This window comes from Botryllus schlosseri, chromosome 15 (assembly GCF_051294905.1).
Source record: "Botryllus schlosseri isolate E-star chromosome 15, Bs_hap1, whole genome shotgun sequence".
Lineage (NCBI taxonomy): Eukaryota > Metazoa > Chordata > Ascidiacea > Stolidobranchia > Styelidae > Botryllus > Botryllus schlosseri.
In genome coordinates this window covers 3,508,512-3,529,944 of record NC_137250.1, presented here as the reverse complement: position 1 = coordinate 3,529,944, position 21,433 = coordinate 3,508,512, and the positions used below count along the sequence as shown (strand labels likewise).

General features: G+C 39.6%; 1 protein-coding gene across 1 annotated transcript in view; it reads left to right on the top strand.

Annotated features, from left to right (window-relative positions):
- The window catches only part of LOC145457954 (uncharacterized), a 54,176-nt gene extending 32,743 nt beyond the window's left edge, over nt 1-21,433 (top strand). Inside the window, exons 11-21 of the mRNA XM_080336244.1 lie at nt 37-162; nt 2,837-2,946; nt 11,003-11,174; nt 12,361-12,530; nt 12,779-12,949; nt 16,605-16,683; nt 19,276-19,462; nt 19,525-19,655; nt 19,960-20,087; nt 20,727-20,840; nt 21,165-21,433. Coding sequence (XP_080192370.1) covers nt 37-162; nt 2,837-2,946; nt 11,003-11,174; nt 12,361-12,530; nt 12,779-12,949; nt 16,605-16,683; nt 19,276-19,462; nt 19,525-19,655; nt 19,960-20,087; nt 20,727-20,840; nt 21,165-21,267 — 1,491 coding nt within the window. The 3' untranslated portion in view covers nt 21,268-21,433. The remainder of the gene's footprint in view (nt 1-36; nt 163-2,836; nt 2,947-11,002; nt 11,175-12,360; nt 12,531-12,778; nt 12,950-16,604; nt 16,684-19,275; nt 19,463-19,524; nt 19,656-19,959; nt 20,088-20,726; nt 20,841-21,164) is intronic.

Genomic DNA, 21,433 nt, shown 5'->3' with positions numbered 1-21,433 from the left:
TTTTCATGACCTGACAAAACATGCATTCGTTTGCAGTACAATTTCAAATCCGAGTTCGATCGGGGCATAGACAGCCGACACGACGCAATCCCGAACGACAATGTATTTCCTGAAATACCGCTCGCCAAAAACTACGGGAAGAACTGCGGCGAAATTGGTCAGGTAAGATTTTGAAGAAGTTCTATTTTAGAGTGAGCCACGACGTGACTAAAGTGTGGGCCAGACATCGATAAGAATCGGGCGATGTGTGTTGGTTGGCCTCAAACTCTTTAAAATTGTCACCCTCGAATCTTACCAGCATTCTCCAAGCCCATATATAATAGCTCACTGTCGTATTGACTGTAAATCGTTTTACGTAAAACTTACATTCTAAATATTTTCCGTCGGGAGTCGATTGCTCTCAATCTCTAATATGCTCAATCTTGCCTGGTTCGAGCCCTCTCTCATCTCTGGCTAGAATAAATACCAAGTGGTAGTGCTGTTTTATCGAACGGTTATTCAAAATCATTCAAATTATTGACGGAAGCAGTAGAGCAGTCATCATTGCTACTCAAGTAGAAGCAGACGTGATATCATAAAGTCTTACCCAATTATATGTAGAAGTATCTACTTCCAAGACATGCCAAAACTACTTCGATTAGAAATAGAAAATGAATGGTTCGAAATGTAGGAGGTGTGTCATACTTCTTGCAATAAATGTAGTGGGCTATTTTCGGAATACCTTATTGTGTCTTTGGTACAACGCAAAACGATTTATGACAATACAGATGATGAGATTTTATAAAATGGTTTTATGCAAACAAAAGGATTTTTTCTATAACTTACAAATTTCTCACTAGTTTGTTCTGATTCGTGTTTGTAATTGTTTATTTCAAATTGCGCTGTCTACTATGATACCGTATGTTTCAAAGTTTATTATTGTTGCCATTGTTACAGTGCTGACTTCATGGTTTGCAATTCGGATTGTTACGTCATACTTTATCTTTTTGGTTTTGCTTTTAGGGGGCTAGGCTACCCTCGAATTGGTAATTCAGTCATACACCCATAACTTTGACACTAATAAAGCAATATTTCTGAAATTTGGATCACAAGGTGCTTTTTTGGAAATCCTAACTTTGGTGAAAATTCGGTGAAAATGTTCATGGTTTTTTCGACTTGCATTAAATTTTATAACTTTTCGAACTAATTTTTTTCGAAATTTTTCTAGCAAAATTTTGCCCTGAAATTTTTCCTTGGTGTTCATTATAGATTCTAATGGCTCAAAAGTTCCGGATAAATTTTTTTCATCCCGACAATGGTTATTCTCTATAAAAATATAAAGCAATCAGAATTTTTGCAAATTTTCGACTTGGATGAACTTAAGGGAGGGATCCCTCACTTTTAAAATAAAATAAACAGTTTCATCCGAACAATCATCTCAAGATACCGATACCTGCAAATTTCATGTTGATTGGACGATTTTTTCTGCCTTAAAAATGATTCATAACTTTCACGGCACGAAAAAAGAAAATTTTAAATCCCTTTAGTGCGCCGTTAAGTCCTGAAGAGGTAACCGAACAGTCTTCGAATTCAATAAATATTTTATTACAATGAATGTTGTATTGAAATGATTAAAACAATTTTGTAAAGTATATTTTGCTATTTTGATATGATAGAGGAGCCATTCTGTCAAGTTGAAACGATAATTTCAGTTACAAAAGTTATACATACCAAACCTTAAATTGCCTTCTATACATTACTAAAGTCAAACTGTGAACAATAAGCTGACTACCAACTGATAAGTTGAAGTATAGGTACCAGTGTTGGGATGACTCGAGTCATGACTTGACTTGACTCGAGTCACTTTGCAAAAATGACTTGACTCGGCTCTTCAAAAATGTCAATTGACTCGTGACTCGGAGCAAAATTTACGAGTCAATTTCAAGTCATCAAGTAAACCGTGTCGATTAAATCACCTATCTTATGTATGTTCGGATTGTTGGCGATATGCCGATGTCACCTGTGAGGGCAACCAGTCATTTACTGATTGTAAATTGACCGCAAACTAAACGATATCACAGCATCCGTTGTCGTAGCAGTAGTAGATTAATCCAATAGCAGCGTATCTTTGTTTCCCAGTGCTCAGTACGCAGTGCTCACCTTTACCAACCCTCTTGTATAATTTAAATCGAACGAACATCTTGTATGCGTTTATATTCTCGCGGATGTGTAGATGGGTAGTGTGGGCTACTGTAACATATCAATTTGTTGCGACTAGTCGAGGCTTCGTAATCGATCCTCTATTTTGGTTGATGATAACAGACTGTAGCATGTAGCTATACGCAGCAGTTACTTAAGTATTTTATTAGCAGTTATAAGCGTGCGTGAGCGATAAAACGCCTTTTCGCATGTATATTTAACTTTATATTTGCAATTTGATGCAACATAAACGTCCAATTAATTTGTCTATCACCCAGTTATCAAAATGTAATGACTTTGCATCATCACCCACACTTCGAAAATCCAATTTGACTAGAATCGTGACTTGACTCGTGACTTGACTTGACTTGACTTGACTCGACTCGACTAGACTCAAGTCCCCTACAAAACACGAGTGACTTGACTTGACTCGAGTCACCTTCGAAAGTCGATTAACTTGACTTGACTCGAATCAAAATGTGCAATGACTCGAGATGACTCGGGACTGTAGAAAGTAGTGACTTCATCCCAACCATAGTAGGTACTATTAAAGCAAATCCAATTGTGTAAATAGTGCAAGTATGCAAATCCTACTTGAATACTCTAAAAACGTATGAGTAGCCTACTTTGTTATTTACCAGATCTGACTGTTGAACAGGTTGATAAGCGAATGGCCATACGCAGGCGTCCAGTGTTGAAATCTGGAAGGCAGAATAGAAGCACGGACACTCCATCCCGAACCTCTTCCACAGACTCTGAGCAGCAAAGGTTTTTATCTGGTTGAGAAGGCGATGCTTGTTCAGTGCATTCACAAAAGCGCATGCTTCGTTGCAACACTGTCTGTTCGCATGCTCCGATTACCGTTCAGTTTCTTGCTTTCTACATCAACGTACTGTACACGCCTACCGTGGCTATGCAATGATACATACGTGCTTTATACAGTAGAGACGTACTGTACAAAATACCTGGTTCAACCCGGCGGTTCTGGATCATCCCGTACACGATATCGAACCGTGCACAGTTTGATCACCAGTGGCTTTTCTCTTATAGAGATTAACCAATTCGGTCTCGCAATCGTCTTGTCGGTATTCTCATTTGGACAATGATTTGAATAAGGTAGCAAACTTATTTCGAGCTTTCTGGAGCTCTAAAAAATACGTTTCCATAACCAAAACCACAGCCTTCTCAGTATACCGGAATTTCAGTTTTAATAAGAGTAATAACATGATAGTTCGCTGTCCGCGGCCCCGTCCAGTTGGTCTGCAAAATCCTAATCTATCACTTCTATAGACTACGAAACAATTTGCGCCAATCATTTGTCTTGGTCATGGTTTACTTTGACGTTCGACGTGTTGAAAGGATACAGAATCTACTGTGTATTTTAAATGCGCGAAAATATAGCCAATGCTATGCAACGAATTTCCGTTGATTAACCATTTTAATTTATTTAGAATTAAATTCTATGCCTATTGAGTGCGGGTTTTTGATTAGGGCATAGTCTGGTATTGTATGGAACGAGACATCTTCATAACCCATATTTAACTAACACTTTCCATGTCACAGTTGTAATCTTCGTTAACATGCTAACATTCTTCGATGCCGTATTTGATACATTTTCCTTACTTTGTAATACTCCGGCTGTGGTGTATATAATGCCTCTTCGGATACTGGGAAATCCTCGGCTGTTGACATTTTGGACGTAACATTGCTAAAACCAACCTCGATCCGCAGATACGCCCAGTTCGTATTGTTAAGGAGTGTGTTCCGAAAAGATTACGCCACTCTATATAGTGCAATTGCGGACATTTAATACGATCCCACAACTAGCACAAGGCCATCGACAAAATAGTGTCCACACTGCATTGAATAGCTATTTTCACAAGGAAGTTGATCACTACGTTCATGGTAAATTTAAATTATACCGTTTGTGGATTCATTGTCATTATTCGGGCGTAACATGTGAAATGAATCGCCAACTTCAAATTAATATTTTCATCAATAGCTGCTTCAAACGAAAAAGCATTTATTCTATTGTGATGGTTGGTCCTTTCGTCAAGCTGTTACGGAAAGCTACTACGTCAGAGGATTCGGAGTCATTAAAATCGCCGGTCACGTCAGCCTAATAAATGCCTGAGACGGGCCACATATGTTACAGAAGTCACTGAATGTAATTTGAAAGAAACATAATGAGTCTCCTCGACGTGGTTGGTGAGGTAACCAGCATGAAGCCGTCAGACTGTGGTAGTAAAGTAACCGTATCATTACAAATTTTTTGCCGTGAAATATCGGCGTAATCGAACGGAAAATATAGTCACCTAGTGTAAACACTTATTCTTTGACTTCGTTGAAAAACCTTTACACGGGACGACAATGGGACCTAGCGGGTCACGTGTTTTAGAACCCTGCTGTAGAGTGTAGACACAAATTTTAAAGTCAGCTTTGAAATAACAGCCGGAGACGAAATTCACTGTATACAAGAAAATATCATGATAAGTGAAATATGTGTAAATATACCTACATGAATATTTATCTATTCTTCGTAACTTTTGGTCAGAACATAATCAAAAGATGCAAACTAGCATATCCAATGCAGTGGCATATTCATCTTTGAAACGATTAAAGTTGTTAGCCGAGGTAGTATGGGAAAGTAAGCTTGTTCCATGATACCATGTTCTACATCCACATATTCCATACTTTAATTTCCTTCCATGCCATCCAATACCATACCATGCTATGCCCTGTCTGTGATAGCATCGAAATGAAACTATTAGCCATCACACTCACGCCTCCTGCATCATGTCAGTAAAATGTGTGTAATATCCTCTTGAAACAACATTATTATCACCGATTATAGACTGAATAAGGAACGCGATGATCACGATGTTATTTCATATAGTTGGTAGGGTGTTCTGCTCCACTGTAGTTCGAGAGAATTTAGAGGCAGCATCCGCTACTATTTTATGGATATCTATACCATCCCACATATGCACGGAGCTTTTACTTAGTCGTATCTGCGATGCTCGCGTAGTTCAAAATGTTTTTTATCCAAACACCTGAATTCGCGTTTGGAATTGTGTGTGCTTACTTACTAATTGTTTCCATTTTCGCAGCTGACTACTATCCGCTAACCAAACCTACTCATCCTACAGTACTTTTTACTGTCCAATGTTTATGTGCTTCCGCTTATACGAAATAAAACTCACCGGCAATTGACCAATTGCATGTTCGTCTGGATGTTTTTGCATGTCTTGCTCAGCTCCGGATGAGGATCAGGTCGCGTTTGTTTATATATCTGTGGAGTTGTCGTGTCGTCTATTGAGTTGGTTGCATTTGCTGTGCTGCGATTGGAATCGCAGTGACTTCATATCGCGCGAATTCGCTCCAAGTTGCTTGAAGCCGATTTTGAAGTTTACAGCCTTTCAGCGAAGAGAGCAGTTTTTCGTTGTGCGATTCCATTTAATTGCATCTGCCAACTCCAGATTACATTTAGGTCATTGAACTGATTATCCCGTCATGTACCGACTGAATAATGACCGTAATATAATAAAAATGACGGTGGGTGTGATCACTTATCGGTGTGGTTAAGTGCAACTGAGTTCGAATCCAATATTATATTGATTCTGGTCGAGTGTAATTACAGCTGATTTATTTTTGAATCGAAATCATGTTTTTTGAACAGGGTTTATCAAATTATCATCGATTTTGCAGATGTGATCTTTATAATCTAATGAGCCCGAAATCCGAATTAGCAGTGATCTTATTAGAATATATATACTTGATACATTTAGAGCTAGCAAACAACGTTTCTGTAAATCACCAACTGGAAATTCAGTGATTAATTTTCATGTCGCAGAAAGGCATGGGGTTTGAAAAGACACCGCAGCTGAATATGTAGGGCGTTAGGCATATGATTTGAACGATGTGAGCTAATACTATGATCCTGAGTGTGGAATATTCATGGTTTTATATCATCCGTAGTTATGAAAAACGCCGTCGGACTATATGTAATGCATAGTGTTGCTTCTTAACATTGGGCACACTTACGATCAGCTTCCACGTGATGCTGTTTTGCAATTCCTTACCCCAGACGCCTCATTCAACCAAATGTGAAGATGCCTGCATTACGTCACAGTGTAAAGAATAACCCTAACGGGATATCAGTAAGCTGAAGTCTAGCAGACATGGACACTAATCCCGGATAGTAGGCTATAGCATCGGTCAGCTTACTCGGCTCATAGTATTTGTTTTAGGCAAAAATATGGATCTGAAAAAATTCAACCACTACGTTCTTTTCATCAAACATGGTACAAATCAATACGGACTATCCTTTTATTAAATATTACGTTGCTTGAAGACACTAGCAATAAGCCATTTTGGGTACAGAACTTCAGAATAACGCGAAACAATAACTTCGTATTGTTAATTTATTCGCTAAAAGCTTTTCGACTGTATCTCATCAGTAGCGAACGTTAGTATCAGGGGGAATCAAATTCGAAATGTAGGAACTATTTGGTTTGTGTGAAGTATTATTAACTAAAACAAACAACTATTAGACAGGCAAGATATGGTAGTAACGATACAAAACAAACGTTATCGAGTACATATTCGGTTATAAATAACCGAAAACAACAACATATAACTATAATGAAATATTCCAAGAGTTTAGAGGCGTCCCTCCTGGCGTCAGAGAATCGGCTTTCGCAGCTTTATGATCGTAGATTCCAGGACCTTCAAATGTTTTGTTTCGTTACCACCGCATCTTGCCTGTCTACTGGTTGTTTGTTTTTGTTATTATTACGTAATACGGACAAAATAGTTCCTACATTTCGAATTTGATTCACCCTATTACTGACGTTCGCTACTGATGAGAGTCAGTCGAAAAGCTTTTTGCAAAAAAAAAGACAATATGAAGAAGGTATTGTTTCGCGTTACACTAGCAATAGGAATGGATTTTTTGTTTTTGTTTTCACAAACTAATCGGTTACGGTCCATAATTTAATGCACCGAGTACGTTGTTGTTGACGTTGCTGTTGTTTGAGGTATTCGTGGTGTTTGTCGACTACTATGGTCATTTACACTAGTGCTTCTCAATCGGTGGGTCGCGACCCACCAGGGGGCCGCGAAGCTATCTTAGGTGGGCCGCGAAGACGTTCTAACTGTTACACTTTCGTATTCAATTTTCCAACTATTGTAGACACTTTATATTCTCCAGATTAGTAGAGTTGATGCACATTCTCCTCCAAACTGAATCCTTTTGCGCCCATAAGCGCCACAAGCCACGTTGCCGTGCTCACAATAATTCGTGAGTCAGATTTTCGTCACAGTCATCTTGATTGCAGCGTGAAATCGGATAGTGCGTTATTGTGTATGCTTGAGATTGAATTTCTTTCTTTCCGCCAAAGGCTTTGCGAACGTTGATCGGTAAATGCCGCAATCCAGCCCGATTTGTCGTTATAATCAGCAAACAATTGCCGCAACGCAAGGTACTCATAACCCCCTTTGCGTTCGACGTGAAGACGAATGGCTGATTGGATACGCGCTTGCTCGTCTGTTGTTGTTTGTGATATTCATGGTCTTTTTCTACTACAATGGTCATTTACACCAGGCCGATATTCTTTATTATGATTCCGCATCTGACGACTTGGAGCACGGTCCATAGGGTTGTTCAGAATTGATCGACTTTCAAAATGTCGTGGTTTTCAGTCCGATTCCCATGCCTTATACCATAAAAACATATTCTAGGTACTTTTTTTCGTAATTCATCCCTTGCATCCGTGTGCACATTGGGCTGGAAGAATATCGGCTAAAAATAGGGGATTCCCCTAAAATTTGAGTGTCGCTATTCGGACTATGCTAGTAAAACGTCATATATAAACTGGTTTTATGTAGCTATTGCGGTTGGAGTGCTACATAACCTCACTATAGAAAGTATTGTCAGTTCAGGACACCATTTTCATGTCCCACGCTGCCTTAGAACTCCTCAAAACTGCCTAAGACTGATAGTCATTTTGTTGGATCACCTATCCTATACTCCTCAACCCTACCCGAGATTGTTCATCAATTGCCGGGATCACCACGTGCAAGAATACAACTGTAAATGTATCATTCACTCACAGCCACATTATAAACATCACATTGTTCAAAGTAAACGAAACAAAAAGGCAAAGAAACAGATCAACTTGGCATATTGCATTGTACTGGGATGCAAAGCTCACTAGAAGTCGTTTCGGAGGGAAATTTGAGGCCATGGCAGTGCTGGCATATTCTGCGTATTCCAACGCATTTGAGAAAGGCAAACTTCTTGGCAATCGAACTCTGGAGAGTGCTACAGGAAAAGCACAGGCTGATCTGTCATTTGAACTGCTGGAACTTTATAATTTAACAAATAATGTCAGAGCTCTTGTGTTTGACACAACACCCTCAAACAATGGAAAAAATAAAGGTGCGGTTCTGTTACTTGAAGAATTGATAAACAGGAAAGTTTTCTACTTCTGCTTGTCGCCATCATATTTACGAACTAGTCATCCGGGGAGGTCTGGAAGTGAAGTGTGTTTGGATCTGCGACCACAGGCCCTGAAAGCACAGATTTTAATACCTTCCAAGAAGTGGAAAGATATTGATCAATTAAGAAGCTCTAAAACACTTCAGTTTGATGAATGCAGCTGGTTGGCGATCAAAGCTGATGAAACTAAGCAGGAAATAATTTCACTGATGAAGCCATATAATGGAAAGCAGAAAGAAGTCTTGATAATAAATGACTACAGAGAATGTGCAACAGGCACCTTGGCGAGTGTAGCTGCCCAATATATTGATAATCGTTTTCGCAAGCCTGGTGCTACTAATAGCACTGGATGTATGAGTCAAGTGCTGTACTGTCAAAAATGTTCATGTGGAGAGAGCAAATGGGCTATTCTGAAGAGTTCATTAGAAAGTTGCCCTGTTCCATGTCCCAGCTTGGTTGAAAACTGGTAATGCATGTGACGCACAGTATATTGATCTCAAATTCCTTCATGGCATGACTGACTTTTCATTGTGCGATTTCACAGTTGCTGATGTGGCATATAAAAAGATGCGAGAACATCATTGGCATCTCACCGAGGAAACGGTGGTATCAACAATGTTCTCGGCTAAACCATAGATTCCTGACAAAGTGAAGGAAGCGATGGCTGCTAAATTGCTGCAAATGCCAATCCTTGAACAATTTCGCAGAGGTAGGCTATACCTCTGAGTCTAATCTCTGACTCTGTGTCTGAGTCAATGAGTATGGTTGCTTTAATTGAACCGGAATCATGGTTTCTATTCAATGCTATACATGTCGAACATGATTGGTTTAGTCTTCCAGTGTCGGAATGGCATACTGATTCGCATTTCGTGACTGCTCAAGAATTTGTGAGTCGCGTTGAAATAGTTAACGGCGCAGCAGAGCGTTTGGTGAAATTGAATACCGACTTTGATGCTTTCAAAACAGATGACAAAGAACAGCGAGCGAGCCTCTTACAAGTTGTGGAAGATAACGGGAAGAGATATGCCGATTTCTCTAAAGCAACCATTTCATCCGGACCTGATTTAAGTAGTATTTGCCGAGTTGATCTGTTTCTTTGCCTTTTTGTTTCGTTTCCTTTGAACAATGTGATGTTTATAATGTGGCTGTGAGTGAATGATACATTTACAGTTGTATTCTTGCACGTGGTGATCCCGGCAATTGATAAACAATCTCGGGTAGGGTTGAGGAGTGGAACCTTAACTGCCCCACCCCAATCCCCCAATTGGTGCATCGAGCTTGAAGAGGGGCCAAAATTATCTCATGAATCAACATAAATTATGAAGTATTTGTTTGGAGAGTTATTGAACGTCTTTCAAATTTTCTTCGCGCGTGTCGCGAATTGGGATCGTTAGATGTTTTGGTTTAAATAGCGGTATACCCATCTCCCTAATAGAATAATACGCACAATTTATAGAAATAGGCCTTTCGGAGTCGGCCATTACCGCGCCACGACACACCAAGACATGAAGTTTCAGCCAACATGCGACTCCGCGAATTGTGCAGCCAAAGACGTCGACAGTGAGAAAACCTCTGCCGAAAAGGATCGAGACCCTCGGTATATGTATGCCGAATTGTCCATAGACTGTCTACGGTAGGCGCCAAAATGGCTGTCTCCAAATATCGCTGTCGCCAAAATTAATAGTAGTATATGTAATTGGCAATATCATTGACCGAATGCCATCATGAATTCCGGAAAATATTCACGCTAGGCGCGACCAGATTACTGTAACACACTGACAACATAAAAACTGTCACCCACGAGCAGTGGTTTAAACGTTAACCGCGAAAGGGCGTCTAGTGGGTCGGGCAATGAAATTTGGATGAAAAATGGGTCGCGAACTGAAAAAGGTTGAGAAGCACTAATTTACACCATGCCAATGTTCTTCGTTTATCTTCCGTAAATGCCGACTTGTAGCACTGACCACTTCTAGGCTTTTATAAGACACCGCTTACACGGATGAGATGGTCAGTAGGAGCCTAGATGAACTTCCAACACTTAGGTAGGAATTCTGGAGTCGACCAGCGTGTGTGTAGCCTACGTGTGTGCAATGTGTCCGTAACAACATGTGGAGTAGGTTACGCAATACGCATGCACCACGATGATTAGAAGAGCATAATGTAGCGATACATCTAACATGGAATTGCCCATTAGTTTATATGCCTGCAATGGCCGATTTTCCCTCATATATTCAATCAACAACAGGCAGCAATGCTAGAGAAAGGAATATTTCCGTAATTTTGTGCTGCCAAATCTCTTGCATGAGCATTAGCCTTTTTCAGGCCGAAATCCACCAATCAGGATCTAATGGTGGAATTAGAAGCAGTTGCGCTGCGAGATTGTGTCAGATTGACGGGAGGAAACGCGACAGGGATATTTATTAACGAAGTGATCGTGTCGCGAAATTCCGCGTACGTTGACAGTGTCCTGAGGCCCGGCTTGAAACTTAACAAGGTGAGTCAGCCCGTATTCCTGTATGGCTCTTCCTTATCCTTTGCATTGGCGAGAACACCGGTAACGAAGTAAGTAGTCGATAAAATTAAACTTGGAGTCTCACACTGGTTTTGTTTTTCACGACGTCGCCTTTTTTAACTGAAACAGTAACGTAAATAGGTATATTACCATTACAGTACCACTTCTACATACACGGGGAATTATGCAATGCATAATTCCTTTCTCATGAGCAGCTGTAGCTGGCAATCGGTCGGTGCTTTACTGCTCAATCATGAGACACCCAAACAACTGTAGGTTTAGTGACCTACGACAGTAAACGGCTCCATACTTTGTTTTCTGCTTTGGCAAGGACTCCGTGTTTTGTGATACGAACATTTGTCGTCTGCGATGCCGCATCTTCATCATTTTATTGAAATTCTTTATCAAATCAATATACCACACCATTATGATATAATAAAAAGATAAGAGGGTGCCCTAACGCATTGGAGTAGCCCTTTAATCAGACACCCACCTTGGCGTACAGCCTGTAAATAAAAGGCATGCACACACACTGGATAAAGGAAAGGATAGCATAAAAGTAAGCGACAAAATGAATGCTGCATGTTTCGGTAGGCGAGGTCGATATGTCATGTCGTGGTCAGGTAATATTGAGGGCTGATTAGCATTGATTAAGTATAAATTGCTACTATTTCGATTTGACTGTGGACATGCTCGACGACTGTCGGATAGGTCCAGAGCTGCTGTTCCACACTACAGGTCCGGCATACTTGACAAAGTATTGTGTTATCATGTATTCCATCCTGATCATATGGTAGTTGTTCTTCGAAGACACGGGTGTGTAGTAGTTGCGCGCTTTTGTATTTCGAGGAAAAGTACTCGTTGAAAAATGTGCGACTGTGCCACAACGGAACTGATACATAAACTTGGCAATAGCTTCCTCATGTCTTCTATGCCAAGAACACGAAATCTTTTGAGTAGCGATTTATCAGCTGCACCCCACTTGGGTCCTTGGCAATGATACGGAGAATCCAATGTTGCACTAGAAAACTGAAGATAGTCTAATCAATATGGTCAATGTTTAATTACACATGACATAGCGAGACGACTGTACAATGTACATGTATGTACAATTGTACATGTACATTGAACAGTAAGGAATTGGTAACACATGTATTATACGCCGCAGATTAGAACACCGCAAGGACAACCATTCGAATTAACCAATTCGACGTTGGAATTTGCTAATGAATTCATAAAGCGATTACAAGGAACAGTTGTTCTCTATCTGGAGAGCACATCATTCGAAAACGGCGGGGGCGAATGCGTTCGACTATTGGGAGATTCGTTCTATGTAAGGTAAGTGTCATGTGCGTCCTTCTGTTACACGTTGCAATACAATCGATGGAGAATCTATCTGAGAATATATCAGGACGATGCGACAAGTAATAATTGTGATCCTATCTTCTTTTATGACACAAATGCGTTTCTTTTTTTCTTTCGGTGGACGATGGTATGTAACGGTTAATAACTGTATGCTCATCACCGATCCCCTTGACATCGTCCATTCCGTGTTACTTCCAATCTCGAACGCTCTCATTTTCCAGAGCGAATTTCGATTGGCAAGAAGACGACATGCTGAATTTTAAACGACTTGAGGTAGTTCACGTGGTGAACACTTCCCCGAGCACTCCGATGAAATGGGAAGCGTGTAAAGTTGATCCATACAATGGAAACGACGCTTCCAAAGCAAGAACGGTTCCTAGTCTAAATTACTGGTAAGCGTCATGTAGAATAGGTTACTTCAGTAGGCGCAGTGGCCTCAAGGATTGTCCGTGATGCTAGTTATCATCTGAGTAGTATATGCAATAACAGCTATTGCAAAAAATGCGCTAATGCAGATAGCATGATTATATTAATCCGCCGGATGTCCGATTGTGGTAATGCGTTGCAATCACTGAAATTCCAACTGAATATCAATACTGCTGAAGAATTCAATTCTGGGTATGGTGAAATTATTTAGTCTTCAAACAATTTTTTGATTTTAGATTTAAAAGTAGATATTACCTTCGAGCAGTGTTTCTCATTTCTCAAATGAGTCCGCGGAAGGTCCTGGATGAGTCCGCGAGCACAGGAATTTCAAGTAACTTAATCGGCACACACGTTGACAAATTGTCAACGTGGTATATCCTCTATTTTTCAATGGAAAAACTTCAGTCTCATAGTGAATCAATATTTTTAGGTAATTTTATATTGACAAAAACCTAAGAAACGACCATGGATCCTAATTTAGGGGTCTACGGACATAGTTTTAGATTGAGAAGTCGAAAATCCACGTAAATGTCAGAATTTTCAATATTTTCATCCCCTTCTGATATGATTTTGGAACATGCAATTGACGGACCTACGGGGCTCGTTCACTTTCGGACCACAGTCATTGCAGCCTTGCGGGGAAAATAGCGTTTTGGTCCGAAAGTGTATGAGCCCCATCCTGGTCCGGTTTCGTCAAATTACGATTTGTGAATTAGGCTGCGTGATTCGTAAAATACCACTTTTGAAATGTTAGTAACCTTATTAGCTGTCATAAAAAATATTAAGATAACTCAAATATGTGACTGGCGGTACTCAACTTGAATAGTGCTTTCAGAACTACATTCGTTGCAGTAGAATTTATTACCTCGGTGGCTTTTCAAGTTTCCCCTTATCAAGAATTAACGGCACAATAAGAAGGAGAAAGAGTTTGTCTACAATCTCTAAATATTCCATTAATATACTGCTAATTGTCTGTGTAACGTCTTCTGTGCATTGTATAATTTGATTCTCTCTTATCCCTTTATTATGACTACCGAATTACAGGTACTGCTGACTGCATTGTTACGTCAAATTTTGCCAATTTGGATTTCGTTTGAATCTCTTTCTATATGTTTCTTATTGGGCCGTTAACTCTTGTAGATAAGGGACATACGAAATGCCTTCAAGTTAATAAATTATACTACAGTGAATGTTGTTTTGAAAGCAATAGTAGATATACCTCTATAAGCAATGTTTAGCCACGTATATTTCAAACGCAAGAACAACGAAACAGAGCACTACAACAAATTGATCAGCATTGCAAGCATTATTCGTTCTTCTGAGATTTTCTGTGTCTTGGGCAAACCAATTGGTTGCAAGTGTCACAGGCAAAACGGGTATGCGTTGCACATCTGTAGCATCTTCCTGGTTTGATACCAAACATGTCAGGTATAAACCCCTATTATCGCCAACTAGAATTTTGCAAAATGCCCTACATTTATGTCCGACGTAGTCTAATGTTAAAATTGTCATAAGCAATTCTATCATGGTCATAAACTCTACAATTTTGGTCGGATTGACTTGAATGTGGTACGAATGGACTCGGAATTTAATGCTGAGTATTCACTATTCACAATTCACACACCAAATATGCCAGGTGTAAACCCGTAGGACAGCTCTTCATACACACGTATGCAGGACCGTTAACTGTCACACCCAAACCCCCTAATTGTGGGGGGGCGTGCTTGAAAGGGGGCCCAAAACTATTTCGTGGATTTACATAAATAATAGAGTTTTTTTTGGAAATTTATGCAACTTAAAAAAAAAAATCGAGCCAGGCGCGATTTAATGGTGTCACATTTCTTTATTATTGGGTACCCTTCCCCAAAGAAAAAATAGGCCTACGCATGAGTTATATCATTTTCCGAACCGCCTCACTCAGCTCTACCGGTAAATCTGATTACATAAATATATATGCAATTCCCGATCATGTTAACCGATTCAATAGGGGGGTCTGGGGGCGAAGCCCCCCAGAAGTTATGTTTATCACCCTGTGGGGGGCCAAGACCACCGTTTTTTCGGAGGGCTGACGAAGTGCTGTACGGTCCTGCACTTATGCACACGTTTCCGGCGTGATATACGCTGAATATTGTTAATTGATTATTGTGACTTGTTCACTTGCAGACGTTATTTGGATATTAATAAATTGTAGGGACATGTGCTAATCATAGAAACAATCTATAGTTGTCTATTATAAGTAGAACTTGAGATATGGACCGCATTACTGAACAGTTGCTTGAATTGCAAAACCGACAGATGTGGAAAGACAAGTTTAAAAAGGCTTCCTTGACTCAATTTTTTCCAAATGTGCAGTCGATGAAGCATAGTCTTTCAGATCTTTGCTAGCAAGCTGCAACAGCTCTTTTGCAATTTCCGACCACATAGCCTACCTGTGTGAAATCTGGCTTTTCAACTCTGACGTTGATCAATCGAAGTATAGCAATAGACTTCAATCGGAAGATGAAATCAGATGTAGGCCTACATTGACAGCCATAATTCCGGAATTCGATAAACTTGTCAAGCAAGATCAAGGCTCTCATTGAGTGTGGGTTGAATGAAAAACAGTGCTTGCTTTTTTTTGTTTATACCGTATTACACTCTCTTGGACTTTTCGTTAACATAAAGCTTGAGTCCGTGGATATATAGGCGAGCTTGAGAATATAGTCCGCGGGTCAAAAAGGTTGAGAACCACTGCAGAGATTAACTTGGCAAGTTTGCAGTTCTTGTAATTATTTTTATAACTATGCGAAATAGCTCATGCAACCGCAACTTGCCTTACAGGGTGGATTGTAATATTTAGCTGCTTATATCCTCATTCGGCACGGAGAATAAAACTTGCTTTGTCGGTGCGTGTTTTTCATTAAAAATTAAATACAATGAACATTGACTCATAAACTAATCAAATAAATCTTACTTCGCAATGTGTTTACCGTGTTTCTATTATATTTATAGAGTTACTTTGACTGTAACAAGATATCAAAACAGTAAGACAATTGTCATTGAAATAACCTAACTAATCCTATTCGAATAACCAAACTACTAATGCCAATACGATCCTACCACTAACACACGTGCAGTCGTGCACTAAACAGTGAATAGCACCACGATACGTCAGACCTATAGTTACCACTGTGATGTAACAATTACAATGGGTCCACTTCTTTGCTTTGCGAGAATGTGAAGGAGCCATATTGACACCTTAGCGCCGTACGGCGACTGCAGCCCCTGTATCGTGGTACCTGAATACAATTCCGAATATTGTACCATGCAGCTGTTTGTAGTATCCCTAGTAGTTTTACGTTCGTCGCAAAGATGTATTTTGCAATTCTGACCGAAGCCGACTCCCCATAACCATTAAAATTATACGACCCCCTGACTTTTTGAAACCACCTACTTGATCAGTTTTCAGAACTTCCATTTGGTAATACCACTTGAATTCGTTTTGACATTGCTTGGATTTCCGGCTTCTATTTGAATTTGTGTAGTAACGCTTACTACTTTGACATTCTCTGTGTCTTATATGCTGTACTCTCGCAACAACATAGTTATCAAAGTATATATAACAAACATCCATGCATACAGCCTCAGCAATCCACTGCCAAATGAGAACAGAACGAAGAAACGAATGTCACTTGTAGAGTCCAGTTTATATCACGTGGCGGTAAGTACCTATATATTGAAATCGGAACTTGGCATTTCTCCTTAATCTCTTCCTTCCATCTTTCGCGTAGCCACAATTAAAATTTGTGGCGCGAAGAATATTCAACTATCAAATGACTTCCTAGCAACACAGAAAACCAATATTAGGCCATGGTACCTGGAACAGAAATATGAAGAACGAGTCAGTGTCTTCGGTCCCGCTGGCGACTGTACTGCCTTACAGTTTTTCGTTGGATCCTCTTATACCAGCACTTGTCGCGCATGTAGTGACTGAAGGATGTGCAATCTGCGATCCGCAGAGAAAACTTTTAACCCTCTGTATATGACAGTTCTGAATAGTGTGGATCCATCAAAATGACTTTGGAATTCATCTCAGTACGGCATTTTTGATCCAAGCTCAAGTGGGCCATGATACAGACCGGAACACACTAAAATACAAGAGCTTCTTGGAGGTACAAAACTTCAATATACAATTAAATAGTATATTCATATTGAAATGAACCCGAATATTTTCGGCTGACACTCGTCAGGGGTAATCGTCAGCAACTAGTAGAGAATTGGAAAGAACATTGTATATCAACAATCGTGGACGATTGTTGATATACAATGTTCTTTCCAATTCTCTACTAGTTGCTGACGATTACCCTGTATATCAACAATCGTGGACGATTGTTGATATACAATGTTCTTTCCAATTCTCTACTAGTTGCTGACGATTACCCCTGACGAGTGTCAGCCGAAAATATTCGGGTTCATTTCAATATGAATATACTATTTAATTGTATACTAAAATACAAGTATGCTGACTGTATAACTTAATCTATTTGCCAAATTTTATTGAATACTCTGATTATAGAGTTGCACTTCGTGCGATTTAGCTATTCACATTTGTTATAAGTAAGGCGTTTTTTTACATAAAAAATCAAAATTTTGACATTTTTTTACCTTAAAAATCAAAATTTTGACCAAAGTTGACCTAACGTCGGCAAATTAGGTGTTTTCCCACATAATATTAGAATTGTACTACTTATCTTCATTTCTTGTTGGAACTGTCTGTCCTTACGAAATAGTTTGGCCTGAAAAAAAACTTATTTATCCTCAAAAACCGACAAATTTTTACATGAAAAAATTTATTTTAACGAATTCTGGCCCGATAATGAATTCCAGTTGTTACATTATGCATTATGCTTGATATAATTGGAAAAATCTGTAGTACAACGAAAGATACTTTCCTACATTCTCGGGTAGAAAGTGTCTGTGCTTACTAAGCAGCTTGCCAAGAACGGAAATAGAACGTTCAACTATCGAATGTGACTAGTCACATTCGATAGTTCAACAGCAGCAGTTGTTGGCCGACCAACCGTGTTGCTTCATTCTGGCAATGGTGTCTACATCCCAATTTTTCATCATGTGCTTCTTGCTATAGGAACCATGCAATGCCAACGCAGTCTTACTTCAGTTGGGACATTGCGGTACGTTCAGCAGAACAACATGTCAACCTATTTGTTTCATTTGCCGTTTGTGATTCACAATGAGCAGACAATGGGCCGTCTACAGCGGTAGGCCTATAAAGTAGGCTACAAGCTGAAAAATGTCAAATGATAAGTTCACCGACAGTGCAAAATCTACGATACAAACGAAATGCAGGTTGCAAAAAAGTTTTAACTTTGTAAACAATTTTGACATTTTTGACCTAACGCTACAATTTTGACATAATTTAGACTGTTTGTGACGTGTCAAAAAATCGCCCTAGTTATAAGTGCTGTCGTGATCCAATTTGAGTGCCAAGTCTCGCCAAAACTTTTTAATATATTCGGCCTCCCGACTACTAAAATGACTAACATTGAAATTCGATCCTTTCGCCTTATCAATATCTAGCGTGCTTCCGAAAATATACTCCCATGCCTTAAATAATTTGGCGTACTGTATTTAGCGGTCCGCAACTTTTCGTAGATGGTGTAGGTAGGGGTAGACCCAACGTTCCAAAAGACAAAGCAGACCTATTAGAAATGCCAAAGCACTCAATAGCGTGGAGTGGCAGAGTAGAGCACTTTATTTCATCACATATGTTGATCTAGCCACTCCACAAATATCCGTAAACCTAACCTAATTTTGGGTTTCGCCCTGACGCCACTTCTTTATGCACTGAACCGTATGACTATAGCATTCATATATACTTGTACTTAGTTCTGTAAACTACCACGGTGTATTTTTGTAGGGGGTTTGCCTTATGAATATAGCACTGGCGTGGTGAGTGGAAGCAGTGAGTTAATCGAGCAAAGCACAGAGAATCTATTCGACTTGAAGAAATCTGCACAAGAATACTGAATATTATGTTGAATTGATACAAGCCAACTTAAATTCCCCTTCATGTGACAGATTTGAAATGCTTACCCTGCTCTTTGCGTGACCTATTCAGGCTTTGGCAGTTACCGCAAATTAGTGAAGTAACAGTTCCAGTCAACTTTCATAACAGTATTTTGAATTCAGCAGAAAATTTCCCCCGTTCCAAATGGAAAGCTTTTCGCGCATCCTAGGTTGAAAACCACTGCTGTTTTACTTCGAAAGAATTAATGGACGTTATGTGATATAGGCTGAAGTAACAAATGTCCGGGAAGAAGATCCGGCATCACGCCTTCCCTACTCGGTTGTCAAGCCTGCTAAACAGCGACGGGATATGCCACGACCGTGCCTATTTCTGCCTCAAGCATTCTCGGAATTATTGGCCAAGACACTTGTTTCTACGGCTGACTCATTACTCTTCAGCTATCCGGAAATCGGTAATGGTTCGAGCTTCGAGTAATGCAAAGCAGATCGATATTATATACCTCAACTTTTACAGCAACAATATCTGGTAATGTTGGCGAATTCGAATCCAGGTTATACGACCGTGACGTGGTTTCTTTTCAACCAGTATCGCGGGATGTCTACGAGATTGTGAAGACGAGCGCTATAAAATCTTGTATCCAAAAGGTGAGAATGTGAATGTAAATGTTTAAGGCGGAATCGGTAATTGATTGATGGATTGATTGACTGAATAATCAATTAATCGGTTTTACGTTCAATTTCCTTTTCTATTGTCATTTTATACAAGGAACACGGGCTGTATTGTTTATTCCTGAACGCATGACTTATAGCATCATAAACTGTCATAACCGGCTTTTGAATTTTGAAACGCAACATTTACGGAACCGTCGTGCGATAAGCCAATAGATATAGGCCTACTTTGGGGGATTAGATACTCAGAACTAACGGGCATAATTCCAATTGTGTTCAGGGAAAGCATTGCATCTTGAATGTAAATGAAAACTGCCTCACCATAAAGGAGTACTTGCGGCTGCTCCAAGATGATGATATTCATCCGATTGTTTTGCTCCTGAAAGTTCAGACAAGGCGTACAGCAAAGTAAGATTCGCTGATTCTCCATAATTGCATTGCGTTTGAGTTAGTGCGTTGATGTACATTGTTCATCCATCTTTAGAAGTATTCAAGCACAACGCAACGGTACTGTTCGGACTGTATTATCTGTTGGAGATCGATTCGTTTTCGAACAACCCATTTCCATAACTAATAATCAATTTGTCTGCTCATGTGACAAAAATTAGGGATATATATGGACTAGTCTAGACATCCCCGGGCAGAATCTATGTACAGATTTTAGACAACAACATATGGAACGGTCTAACGATTGTACATTGCCTTGATACCTGTGAATACTATCACGTTGAAATTCATATAATGTAAGCTACATGGTGAATGGGTGAATTGGGGTCGTATTACATAAATGCAACCTAAGGTGCAATGTGCGACAGTTTGCGCGGGAGCTTCGCGTCGCTTTTATTGGGGGAGTAATTGATTCAAAATCACCACTAAATCGAGGTAATTTCGTGGGTAAATTAATTCAAACATATATATATATTATGTTGGATACTTTCACGGAATTACGATGCCGGTCATATGAAAGAAGCAAGCGGGCTGCAGTTCCCCACCTTTGCTCTACAGTGAATTGACCTATCCTATTGACAAAAAACTTCATATTCTCAGAATGCTCATTCCGAATGAAAAAGCGAAACAAGGACTTTTCATGAACGATGTACAACAAGTCGAAGATCAGCTGAAAAGACTTTCCTGCAACTTCGTTCAAGTTAATCTTGACAGGTATATGAAACAACACTAACTCGACCCAACACTTCCAAGATGTTGTGATTTGGTCGAAAAAAGTTATAACTACGATTTTATATTGTGCGCGCATATCTTAAAATTCAGTTTAAATTACATATACGATGCTGACTTAACTCGACATTACACAAAAATGTTGATAACGAATATAAAATGCTTTTGTACCTCATATCGACAATATCAGACAATCTTTTGTTCATAAGTATCCTACTCTACTATTATTTTTATCTATTCCGTCATATTGAATCGAGTACGCCTCGCAGTAGGCCAATCGGAATATCTCACGCTCATTTTGACCGTCAGATGTGCCAAGATGGAAGACGCCATCCAGATTGTTACGGAAAAGGTAGCTGACGAGATGAACCGAGTATTGTGGGTCGAAGATGAAAGTGGACTGCGAATGTGACGTAACGCGCGAAACACGTGTCATAACTTCATGCGGCGTCTCAAATTTAGACTAATCGCCTTTAAGTTTTAATCCAATGTTGCAAAATTAAATTCTTTTCTGATTTACTTCAAATTTCAAGTACGTAGGTAATTGATATTCCTTTCAATACATGTCAAAGATAAAA